The 13,044-nt window shown below is 36.5% G+C and overlaps 1 protein-coding gene across 1 annotated transcript; it reads left to right on the top strand.

The window, feature by feature from the left end:
- Positions 1-12,069: 12,069 nt before the first annotated feature.
- Positions 12,070-12,803, top strand: LOC308627652 (ubiquitin-conjugating enzyme E2 C-like). The gene has a single exon (XM_081253993.1). The coding sequence runs from the start codon at positions 12,104-12,106 to the stop codon at positions 12,620-12,622; it is 519 nt and encodes a 172-aa protein (XP_081110119.1). The 5' UTR covers positions 12,070-12,103; the 3' UTR covers positions 12,623-12,803.
- Positions 12,804-13,044: the final 241 nt, after the last annotated feature.

Genomic DNA, 13,044 nt, shown 5'->3' with positions numbered 1-13,044 from the left:
GCACTTGAGAGTTCTGTAATAAAGTGACCAGACATATCAATATATCATTATAATACAGTGTGGTACCTCACAGCCTGCGAGGTCTTGCTGTATGAGGGGGTGGGAAATGGGGACAGGACTGTGGGAGCTTCAAAGACTCCTATTCTGTGATTCACAGTTAGAAATAATGAGTTGGAAATAGGGAAGGGTGGAAAGAGTCTTTCAGGAAAAGAAGATAACGTCAGCAGAACTGGGATAAAGAAAACCCTCAGTATTATATATATTGCAGAATCATGATGTGTGAGGCAGGAAATAGTGAAGATGGAGCTGGAAATAAGAGGAGGTCACTTCAGGTAGGGCCTCATGGGACAAGCTAAGGTTCTTTGGACATTTGAGAAGATCTGTTTCTCCCTGCCACATAACAGGTTACCAGCTAATAGGGAACAGATAGCATTGTGCCTACGACTACCTCTGAGGCCTTGGGTATGTCATTTCCTCTGTCAGGGCCTCAGATTCTTTATTTGTTAAAGGTGGAGCTTGAACTAGATGGCCTACAAGATCAATCGCTCCTAGATCTGATTCTAAAGTTTTATGAATCTGTGTCAAAGCTGGCAATCAGTGTCATTAAACACTTCCATTAAAGAAAAAAACTGATAAAGAGATCTATCCTACATAACTCATAGGAAAACTGAAACCTCAAACATGGAACCAAAAATGAAGAGGTATATAAACTGTCTTATCAATTACAAAGATTACTAAATGCAAATCAAAACTACCCAATGTATAAAATGCCTCAGAAATAATGACAATATTTCTTGAGATTTTACCCTATGCCAGAACTTTACCTGTATTATTGCATTTAATCCTTAATCCCCTCTGAAATTGGCCTTCTTGTCTTCATTTTAAATAAGAGAAATCAGAGTTTGGGGATATTAAAAAGGTTATCCAAACTCCTCATCAAGGAGGTGGCAGACCTGGTGTCGTGCAGGCCTGTCTGCTCTAAGGCTAGTTCTCTTCTCGGGTTTTCCAATATATTAGGATTCCCATAAAAGTAAATGGAAAGAACATGCTATTTCTTGAGAATTCATATACTCAATTTACATAAGATCCAATATCACCATTCTCAATTCTATGTAATATTTATGCTTCACTTTGCATGCTTAGAAAATGTGAAAACATGACAATGATAGCTTTTAGCAACTGAATTACTGTTTATCCAGAAATTACCTGCTCAAAATAAATGAAATTATATTTACAACTGCCCAGGCTCTACCGAAAATGCTTTTAAGCAGTCACTCTAAGTTTATTCATGTGTTGATATAAGCACTGAAACACTAACCAAAAAAAAAAGATTATACTAAGATTAAATTAAGAGGCCCCTTAAAATAACAATGCACAAGGCAGTCATAGACACTAACAAATCCCAGTTTCTCAGGGATTATCTCCCCGGAAGGAAAATAAAGATTCTCAGGCCTTGGTTGTTGCTATTGAACAGAAAAGCAGATAATCAAATGAAATAGGCATTTCCAGTGATTATTCACAGGAGACGTGACTGCTTGGTTCAGCCATTAGCTATCCCCCGCCTTTAGAAAAAAATGGTTTTCCCCCTAAATCTAACATAAGCATTTAATTCTATGCTGGGCCTTTTAGTTTCCTAATCAGCTAATGTTATATGATGAGCATGTCAGCAGGAAGAACAGTGAACACCACAGCAAGAGCAGTGAGACAGGAACTGCATGAAGCAGTTCAAACCCTCATCAAACAGTGGTTCTCAAACTTGACTGTATATCAGAATCCCCTGCAGGGCTTGTGAAAGCACAGCTTACTGAACCTCACTACCCAAGCTTCTGATTCAGTAGTCAGGAGAGGGGCCCAAGAACTTGCATTTCTATTACCTTCTCTGGCGATGCACTCTGAGAACTACATCTATGCCTGGTTTTGGAAGTGAAGGTCCATGTGCAATTTGTAACCAAAAAGTAGATTCATTGTTGATAGAGGACTGTCCTTCAGGTGTGTGGTGGACAGTTAATAAGTAGACCTCTTTGGTTATTTGCTAAATGTAAAACTAATCAAACCTTAATGGTTGGCAAAATTAACTGATATGTTAAGCTTAGCTAAAATTCTGAGTTTGCAGTTTTGCTATAAATAAGTAATTAAAAAAATCATAGCATCTATTGAGAAGTTATTACATGAAGGAACTGTGGTACTTACCTTTATATACAGTATTTGATTTAATCTTCATTAAAAATCTAATATACAAATGCCATTATTATTGTTATTCTCAGTTTTAATAATAAATGTGCTTAGAGAGATGAAATCACTGCCCAAGTTCACATTGTTAGTAACTGATAGAAGAAAGCTTCATCCCAGGAAGTCTGACTCCAGAGTTGGAGCTTTATTTTGCCTCCCATTCTATGGCCTCCTGAGTAAATGGCACAATGACTATCAGCAGTAGAAATTATAATCTGAAACTCTAAACTCAAATGTGAAACTCTAAACTCTAAAACCAAAGCATGAAATAATTTACGAGCTGAACGTAGGCACAGAATTGCACAGGATACCAGAGCCACTATACCACAAGAATGTGTCATGGTTAAGTCACTATAAATTTAAAAAGGGAGAACTTGGTGTATAAAAAATTGATGGAGCTGAATTGGCTACCCTTAGGTTACTTTTCTTTGCAAGATTATTTTCCATTTTCATTGAAATTTAAAATTCTATGTTAAATGAAATTCAACTATGAGAGCAAAATGGTACCTGGGCAGTGAGAGTAAGGAAATGTTTAAAGGGCATAGGAAGCTGAGTCATGTTCAAGATACATTAAAGCCTACAGTATTTCAAGGGAAAAGCTAGGGTCCCAGAATTTCGATACAGTGCACAGATATGACATCAGGGCTAGACATAACCAGGAGTCCAGGCAACAGATAGGTATTGTCAGGGAGACACATCCACATATATTAGCCTGTGCTGTAACTAGAGAAAAACAAGGAAGCAGGACTAAAAACAAAAAACAAAAAACCAGAAATCTTGTCTTAGGAACTAGAACACATAGAGATAAACTATGTCTCAGGAGAAAGTGATGGCAGTGTCATTGATCATAACTGGAGGGACTGAGTTCCAAGGAAAGTGAAAATAGAGCAAGATTCATGGATATCTACCTGGGAATTTATTAGCCAGAAGCACAGATCCTCACTTGGGTTGGGGAAAACAACAAAATTTTAGAGTTGCACCTTGCCAGAGTAGAAAGACAAAACAAGCCAAGAAATGCAGGTGGCCACCAAAAGTGGGAAAAGTGAAGGAAACAGATTCTCCTCAAGAACCTTCAGGAAAAAAATGCAGCCTTCCTGATGCCTCAGCTTTTAACCCAGTGAAATTTATTTCAAACTTCAGACCTCTAGAACTGAAAGAAAATAAATTTGTGTTGTTTATTCCAAAATATTTGTGGTGATTTATTACAACAACAGGTGGGAACTAAAACAATCAGGAATAAAGAACTTGGTAAGCAGAAATATGGGTAAATACAATAGACTTTCCCTCTCTTCTAAAGTTCTAAATTATGTTGATGGTTGAAACAAAAATTATAACCATCTAATGTGGTTCTAAATGTATATAAAAGAATAATCTAAGGTAATTTTATTATAAAGTGTTATATGATAAGTTCATCTATACTATAATTATTTTTACATATTATAAACAAGGGAGGATAAAAATGTAAAGGGAAGTGAGGTTTCTATACTGCACATAAACTGGCAAAATGATGACACCAGTAGATTCTGATAAGTTTTGTGTGTATAATGTTATATCTAGAGCAACCACTAAAAGAGTTATATAAAGAGATACACTCAAAAACACTATAGATGTTTATATATTTTGGTTATTAACCCCTTATCGGTCATATCATTTACAAATATTTTCTCCCATTCTGTAGGTTGCCTTTTGTCAATGGTTTCCTTTGCTGTGTAAAAGCTTTTCAGCTTAATTAGGTCCTATTTGTTTATTTCTGCTTTTATTTCCTTTGCTTTAGGAGACGGACCTGAAAAAAATATTGCTATGACTTATGTCAAAGAATGTTCTGCCTATGTTTTCTTCTAGGAGTTTTATGTTTTCTGGTCTTACATTTATGTCTTTAATCCATTTTGAGTTTATTTTTGTATATCATGTTAGAGAACGTTCTAATATCATTATTATGATGATACATATACAATGGAAAACTACTCAGCCAAAAAAAGAATGAAATTTTGCCATTTGCAACAACATGGATGGATTTGGAGGGTATTATGCTAAGTGAAATAAGTCAGATAGAGAAAGACAATACTGTATGATATCCCTTATATGTGTAATCTAAAAAATGCAACAAACTAGTAAATATAACAACAAAAAAACAGACTCAGATATACAGAAGAAATTACTGGTTACCAGTGGAGAGAGGGAAGGGGGAGGGGCGATAAAGGGGTAGGAGATTAAGAGGTACAAACTAGGGCTTCCCTGGTGGCACAGTTGTTGAGAGTCTGCCTGCCGATGCAGGGGGCATGGGTTTGTGCCCCGGTCCAGGAAGATCCCACATGCCACGGAGCGGCTGGGCCCATGAGCCGTGGCCGCTGAGCCTGCGCGTCCAGAGCCTGTGCTCCACAACGGGGGGGCCATAGCGGTAAGAGGCCCGCGTACCGCAAAAAAAAAAAAAAAAAAAAAAGAGGTACAGACTATTATGTATAAAATAAGCTACAAGGATATATTGTACAACACATGGAATATAGCCAATATCTATAATAAGTATAAATGGAGTATAACCTTTCTTATATAAGTATACTTATAGTGAATACTTATACTTATTGTACACCTGTAACTTATATAGTATATCAGCTATACTTCAATTCAAAAACACACTATAGGGACTTCCCTGGTGGTCCAGTGGTTAACACTCTGCGCTCCCAATGCAGGGGGCATGGGTTCGATCCCTGGTCGGGGAACTAGATGCTGCCTGCCTCAACTAAAAGATCCTGTGTGCCACAACAAAGAGATCCTGCATGCCGCGACTAAGACCTAGCACAGCCAACTAAATAAATATTTAATATACCAAGGACATCTTTAAAAAAAAACACTATAGATGAATCAAGATGGAATTCTAAAAAATCTCAAGTGACCACATAAAGGCATGAAAAATAAAAGAGAGAAACCAAAAAAAAGAATATAAAACAAAAATTAAAATAGCAGAGTTGAACTCTAACACCAATAATTATATTAAATGTAAATAGTCTAAATATACCAATTAAAAGACATAAATTGACAGAGTGGATTTAAAAATATGACCCAACTATATGCTGTGAATGTCTGTAAATTGCTGGGAATTTCTCCAGAAATTCACTTTAAATATAATTATACAGGCAGTTTGAAAGTAAAAGAATGGAAAAAGATGTACCATGAAAACACTAATCAAAAGAAAGCACAAGTGGCTATATAAATATCAAATAAAGTAGACTTCAAAGCAAAGAAAATTACCAAGGTAGAGAGAGAGATTTAATGATAAAGGTGTCAACCCTCCAAAAAAACATAGCAACCCTAAATGTATATGCATCAAACAAGAGAGCTACAAAATATGCGAAGCAAAACTAGTAAAACTAAAAGAAGAAATAGACAGATACACAATTATAGTTAGATAGCTCAACAATCCTCTCTGAACAATTAAAAGAACAACTAGAAATAAAATTAGCAAGGATATAGAAGACCTCAATAACACCATCGACCAACAGTATCTAATCAGTATTTACAGAACACTCCACCCAATAAAAGGAGAATACACATTATTTTCCAGTAACCATGGCCCGAGATAGACCATATACCCAGCCATAAAACAACATTTAACAAATTTAAAATAATTGAAATCATACAAAGTGTGCTCCCTGACCACAATGAAATCAAATTAGAAATCAATAACAGGAAGATGACTGGAAACTAATGAACACATTTATATATAATCCAGAAGTAAAAAGGAAGTTTTAAGGGAACTGAAAAAATACATTGGAATGAATGAAAATGAAAATTTAGCATATTACAGTTTGTGGGGTATCATTAAAGCAGTACTAAAGCCAAATTTATATACTAAATACATAGACTAGAAAATAATCTAAACTCCCACCTCAAGAACCTAAAAAAAGAAGTGCAAAATAAGCTGAATGCAAGCAGGAAGAAGGAAATGATAAACAGCAGAAATCAATGAAATTGAAAATAGAAAAACAGTAGAGAAAATTAATGAAACAAAAAGTTGGTTTTGTGAAAAGATTAATAAAATAAACTTCTAACAAGACTGACAAATTTTTTAAAGTGAAGATACAAATTACCAATATGAGGAATGGAACAGGGAATATCACTACAGACCCTGCAGACGTCAAAAAGTATGTCTAAGGAAATGTTACAAGCAATTCTATGCACATATATTCGCAACTTAGGTGAAATAGACCAATTTCTTTAAAAGCACAAATTATCACAACATACCCAATATGAAAGAGATCATTTGACTAGCCCTATGAACTGTTAAGGAATTGAATTCCTAATTCAGATACTCACAAAAAAGAAATCTCCAGGCCTAGATGGTTTCACTGGAGAATCCTACCAAATGTTAAAAGAAGAATTAATACCAATTCTTCATGATCTCTTCCAGAAAGCAGAAGAGAAAATGATACTTCTCAATTCATTTTAGGAAGCTGGTATTACCTTTATACCAATACAAAAAAAAAAAGGAAACTGAAGACTAACATCCTTCATGGATATAGATGCAAAACCCCTTAACATAATATTAGCAAATAGAATGTAATAAAATATAAAAAGAATTAAACACAAAGAGTAGGGGTTGTAGTAGGGGTTGTAGGGGAACACAAAGCTGACTCAGTATTTGAAAACTAATCAGTGTAATCTACCATATAAACAGGCTAAAGAAGAAAAACCACAATATCATATAATTCAATGAAGAAAAAGTATTTGAGATATAATTCAATTATATATAAACTGAAAAAAAGAAGAGTACAAGCATGTGATGAAATTTAATACCCATTAATAGTAAAATCTCTCAGAAAAATAGGAATAGACGGTAACATCCTCAACTTGATAAACAGCATCTACAAAAAGCCTACAAAAGGCATTATACTTAATGGTGCAAGACTAAAATGCTTTTCTCCTAAATTGGGGCACAATGTAAGGATGCCCACTCTCACTGCTCCTCTTCACAATAGTGAAGTTCTAGTCATTATATTAGGGAAATAAAAGGCATACAGATTGGAAAGGAAGAAGTAAAACTGTCCCTATTTTCAGATGACATGTTTGTCTATATAGAAACTTCCAAGGGACCTACAAAAAAGACAAAACAAAACAAAAACAAAAACACCTCCTAGAACAAATAAGTCGGTTTGGTGAGATCACAGGATACAAGACAAATATACAAAAATCAATAAGACGTCTATATAATACTAGCAATGGACGTGTAGACAACAAAATTAGAAATACCACTAACAATCACCAAAAAATAATAACAATAAGCTAGGTGTAAGTTTAACTAAACATGAACAAACTACTGTGCTAAAAACTACTAAATGCTGATGAAAGAACTCAAAAAATACCTAAACAAACAGAGAGATGTGTTCATGGATTGGAAAACTCAAAATAGTAAAAATGTCTATTTTCACCAAATTAATATATAGGTTTAAGGCAATTCCTATCAAAATCTCAGCAAGATTTTTGTAATGTAGACGAGGTTATTATAAAACATATATGGAAAGGTAAAGGGAGTAGAATTACTAAAACAATTTTGAAAAGAGAGAATAATATGGAAGAAATCTGTCCAACAGATTTTAAGACTTATCATATAGCTACCCGAATCCAGATTGTGTGGTGCTGTCAGAGACATAGATCAATGGAACAAAATAGAAAACCCAGAAATAGACCCACACAAATATATCCAACTGATTGTTGACAAAGGTACAAAGGTAGCCTTTTCAACAAAAGGTGCATTCAAAGGGAAAAAAAAAATCTTGACCAAAGTCTCATTCCTTATACAAACATTAAGTCAAAATGGATCACAGAGTTAAATATAAAAAATACAACTATACAACCTCACTAGAGGTAGGCAGATTTCTCCAACTTAACACCAAAGCACAATCCATAAAAGAAAAAGCTGACAAGTTCAACTTCATCAACATTAAAAATATTTACTCTGTAAAAGACCTTGGGAAAAAAATGAAAAGACAATATACAGCCTGGGAGAAAGTATGTGCAAACCACATATGCAACAAAAAACTGCTGTATAAAATATATAAAGAACTTTCAAATCTCAACAGGAAAAAAATATCCAAAGATATCTCATTAAAGAAGATATACAGATGGCAAATAAGCATATGAAACATGCTCTACATCGTATTTCATCAAGGAAATGCAAATTAAAACAATATAACTCTACTCACTTATTAGAAGGGCCAAAATCCAGAACACTGGTAACACCAAATGCTGGTGAGGATGTGCAGCAACAAGAACTCTCATACATTGCTGGTGGAACTGCAAAATGGTACAGCCACTTTGGAAAGCAGTTTGGTGGTTTCTACAAAACTTAACACACTCTTACCATATGTTGCGGCCGTTGTGCTCCTTGGTATTTACCCAGATGAACTAAAGACTTATGTCCACACAAAAACCTGAACACAGATATTTATAGCAGCTTTATGCATAATTGCCAAAACTTGGAAGCAAACAAGATGAATAAACTGAGGTACATCCAGACAATGGAATGCTATTCAGTGCTAAAAAGAAATGAGCTATCAAGCCATGAAAAGACACGAAGGGAACTTAATGTGTATTACTAAACAAAAGAAACCAATCTGAAAAGGTTACATACTGCATCATTCCAAATATATAACATTCTGGAAAAGGCAAAACTATAGACAGTGAAAAATCAATGGTTGCTAGAGGTTGGGGGGTGAGAGGAGCGACAAATAGGTGAAGTACAGAAGTTTTTAGGGTGGTAAAAATACTCTGTGTGATATTATAATGATGGATTCATGTCCCTGTACATTTGTCCAAACCCATAGAATATACCATACCAAGAGTGAACCATAATGCAAACTATGGACTGTGGATGATCATGATGTATCAGTGGAGGTTCATCAATTATAACAAATGTACCACTCTGGTGGGGGATGTCAATAATGGGGGAGGCTCTGCTTGCATGGGAGGTACATGGGAAATCTCTGTACCTTCCCCTCAATTTTGCTGTTAACAGTAAACTTCCTTTTTTAAAAAAAAGTCTTTAAAAATCCAATTAGAAAATAGGCAAAAGACATGAATAGATATTTGACCAAAGAGAATATACAGATGGCAAATAAACACATGAAAAGAGGTTCAACATCTAGCTATTAAGGAATACAAGTTAAACCACGGTGAAACGTCATCACGCACCTATCAGAATGGCTAAAATAAAATACAGTGACAATACCTTATTCTGGCAAGGATGCAAAGAAACTGGATCACTTATACATTGCTGGTGGGAATGTAAAATTGGTACAACCACTCTGGAAAAGTTTGGCAACTTTCTTTTTTAAAAAACTAAACTTGCAACCACCATACTACCCAGCAGTTCCATGATTGGACATTCATTCCAGAGGAATAAAGACTTATGTTCCACAAAAACCTTACACAAATGTTTACAGCAGCTTTATTCATAATAGCTAGAAACTGGAAATGCCCTTCAATGGGTCAAAAATTAAGCAGATGAGTAACCTCCATACCATGGAAAACTTTTCAGTAACAAAAAAGAACAAACCATTGTTACATGCAACAAGCTGGATGAAGCTAAAAAGAATTACCCTGAGTTAAATAGCCAATCTCAAAAGGATGCATAAGATGCCTTTTATATAGCATTCTGGAAATGATTAAATTACAGGAAGGGAAAACAGATTAGTGGATCCCAGAGGTTAAGGAGTGGGTGGCGATGGAAGGGAAGTAGGGGTGGCTATAAAAGGGGCAATTTGAGGGATCCTCAACTTTTCTGTGTCTTGACTGTATCAGTATCAATATCCTGGTTATCATAATATACTAAAGTTTTGCAAGATGGTACCATTGGGGGAACTGGGAAAGGATACAAAGGGTCTCTGTGTATTATTTCTTATAACTGCTTGTCAATCTAAAATTATTTAAAAATTTTAAAAATTAGTTAAAAAAGAAAGAATCCCCTAAAGTGCTTTTAAAAGTTCAGATTTCCCAATCCCACCTCCAAACAGTCTCATTTACACAGTTTGGAATGGATTCGGAAATCTGCATGTTTAACACATGCCTGGTGATTCTGATAGCATGGTCCATAGACCGCAGTGACAGGAGCACTCAGATTTGATGGAATATGCCTCCAATCAAATTGCTTCCTATAAATCAGCTCTGATCCTAATAGTACTTGGAAGAAAGCCAAACCTCTAGGAACCGGAATTGCTGTGTCCAGCTCTGTCACCAATCAGCTGTTTTCCAACATCCGCACAGCATGACAAAGGGCCTCCTCCACAAAGAACTGTTCTTAGTGTGGGACTCTGACTAAAGGAGTTGGACCTTGCAGGCATTCCTTTAACAATGCATTGGGGAACACTCATGGCATGTTAGGTCATAAAAATGTGAAAAGCAAGCTATGGTCTCCTTTGTGAATAAAATTTATTCAGAAAATAATTTAGCTGCAAATGCTGTATAAATAACATAAGAGAAAATTATGCTGCCACTCCTCACATTTCAATGAACCTTCACTTGTTACTCAAAAGGAAAAGTAAAATTACATCTTCACAAAGTGAATTTCCCTTTTAGATGGATAATGAGAAGAGAGAATGTATTCTAATTTTGTCAACCTTTTAGGTGTAATTAGAGGCAGGCTGTTTTATGAAACTGAATGTCAGTCTGATCGAGACGAATGAGGTCTTATATAGAGAGCAATACAGTAGTCAGAAAAAAATAAGACTCAAAGGAGAATAACTGAGATTATCTTTGGATTTCAAAAAAACATTTAGTAGCTACACATTGCCTTAACTGTTCACCTATCTTCTGCCTTGGTTACTCTTTTGATTGGGATTAGCAAGTTCAGAACACAATTTTAGATCAGAAACGATGGGTAATATACTAGACTTCTGAATATTACCAGGAACCAGATTTCTCCCTCCCCAGGCCTAAAGTCTGATTGGCAGCACTAACCAAAGGGAAATGTACTGATCAAGGGAAGGGAAATATATTGGATTAAATAATGAATGTATAAAATGTATTTGATTAGAGATTTTTTAAAATAATAGACATAGTTATAAGAAAATGCACATTTGGGAATAGCTTGCATGTTTCTTTTTATAAAATTATGATGTGTTTTATCAGGAGAATTAGATAGCATGATTCAACCCTCGAGAAGAACAAGTGTCTTGGTCAGTAAGACAAGGAGAATTAGACATGATAAAAAAAGAAGTGAGGGGCTTCCCTGGTGGCGCAGTGGTTGAGAGTCCGCCTGCCGATGCAGGGGACACGGGTTCGTGCCCCGGTCCGGGAGGATCCCACATGCCACGGAGTGGCTGGGCCCGTGAGCCATGGCCGCTGGGCCTGCGCGTCCAGAGCCTGTGCTCTGCAATGGGAGAGGCCACAACAGTGAGAGGCTTGGCTTTGTCTGTCCTGCCTGACAGCATCTCTGACCTGAAAATAGCAGAGCCAACTCTCCTGGCCTTTTTCATAGGCTGAGTTGAGTTGCTCCTTGTTAAGATCAGAGAGGTCTACCTGATCGAGAAAAGAAGGAACAGACAGCATAAGGTAGTACTCCCCAACTTTTTTCAAGCCAAAGAACACCAAGAAAATGATAATATTTGTGCAGTACACTGAGGTAAATTGAAGGAGACTGAGAGACCTCTATATGAGTCCTGATTAGAAAGTCATTACCTTTTCCTCATATTATTAAGGTAAGAAAAATAAAATGCAAAAATTTAGGGAGGGTATTAAACATAGAATTCTTATAAAACTTCCAGTTAAAATCTTTAAACATTTTTAATGAAGCCATTTTAACCATTAAAAAACAAAAACAGGCAGTTGCAGCCGCGGTCTCAGTGTAGTCTGAGTTCCTGTCTCCCTTCTCAGCGCCACCAGGATGGCTTCCCAGAACTGCGACCCAGCTGCCACCAGCGTTGCTGCCGCCCGTAAAGGAGCCGAGCCCAGCGTGGGCGCCGCCTGGGGCCCCGTGGGCAAGAGGCTACAGCAGGAGCTGATGACGCTCATGATGTCTGGTGATAAAGGAATTTCTGCCTTCCCTGAATCAGACAACCTTTTCAAATGGGTGGGGACCATCCATGGAGCAGCTGGCACAGTATATGAAGACCTGAGGTATAAACTGTCCCTGGAGTTCCCCAGTGGCTACCCTTACAATGCACCCACGGTAAAGTTCCTCACGCCCTGCTACCACCCCAACGTGGACACCCAGGGTAACATCTGCCTGGACATCCTGAAAGACAAGTGGTCCGCCCTGTACAACGTCAGGACCATCCCGCTCTCCATCCAGAGCCTGCTCGGAGAACCCAACATCGATAGCCCTTTGAACACACATGCCGCTGAGCTCTGGAAAAACCCCACAGCCTTTAAGAAGTACCTGCAAGAAACGTACTCAAAGTAGGTCTCCAGCCAAGAGCCCTGACCCAGGATGTGCAGCTCTCCTTCTGTTGTCTTTTTATTTTTTTTCCCTTAGATGGTCTGTCCTTTCCTCGATTTCTGTACAGGACCCTGTATCTTATCTGTGGTGTCATTTGTGTTTTGTTTCTGTTTTTTAAATTAAGTGTCTGGTTAAGCCCTTGTGATGAGTATATTAAATAAATACATTTTGGGGTTTTTTAACAACAACAACAAAAAAGTTGAATTAACAAGTTATGTGCATTTTTATAGTTTGAATGGTTTTATTCAATTCCTGTTCAAGACATTTTAATCATGATCTCTATAAAATTTTAATGGGCACTGCAGAGAGAAGTTTTATTTTTACCAGATGATTTTTTAACTGTGAATCTTTTTATGCAAACATTCAAAATTTTACAACAGCTGAAA

Source organism: Mesoplodon bidens (genome assembly GCF_964165515.1).
Source record: "Mesoplodon bidens genome assembly, chromosome: 14".
Classification (NCBI taxonomy): Eukaryota; Metazoa; Chordata; class Mammalia; order Artiodactyla; family Ziphiidae; genus Mesoplodon; species Mesoplodon bidens.
The sequence above is the reverse complement of the archived record's forward strand: the minus strand, read 5'-3'. Positions and strand labels throughout refer to the sequence as shown.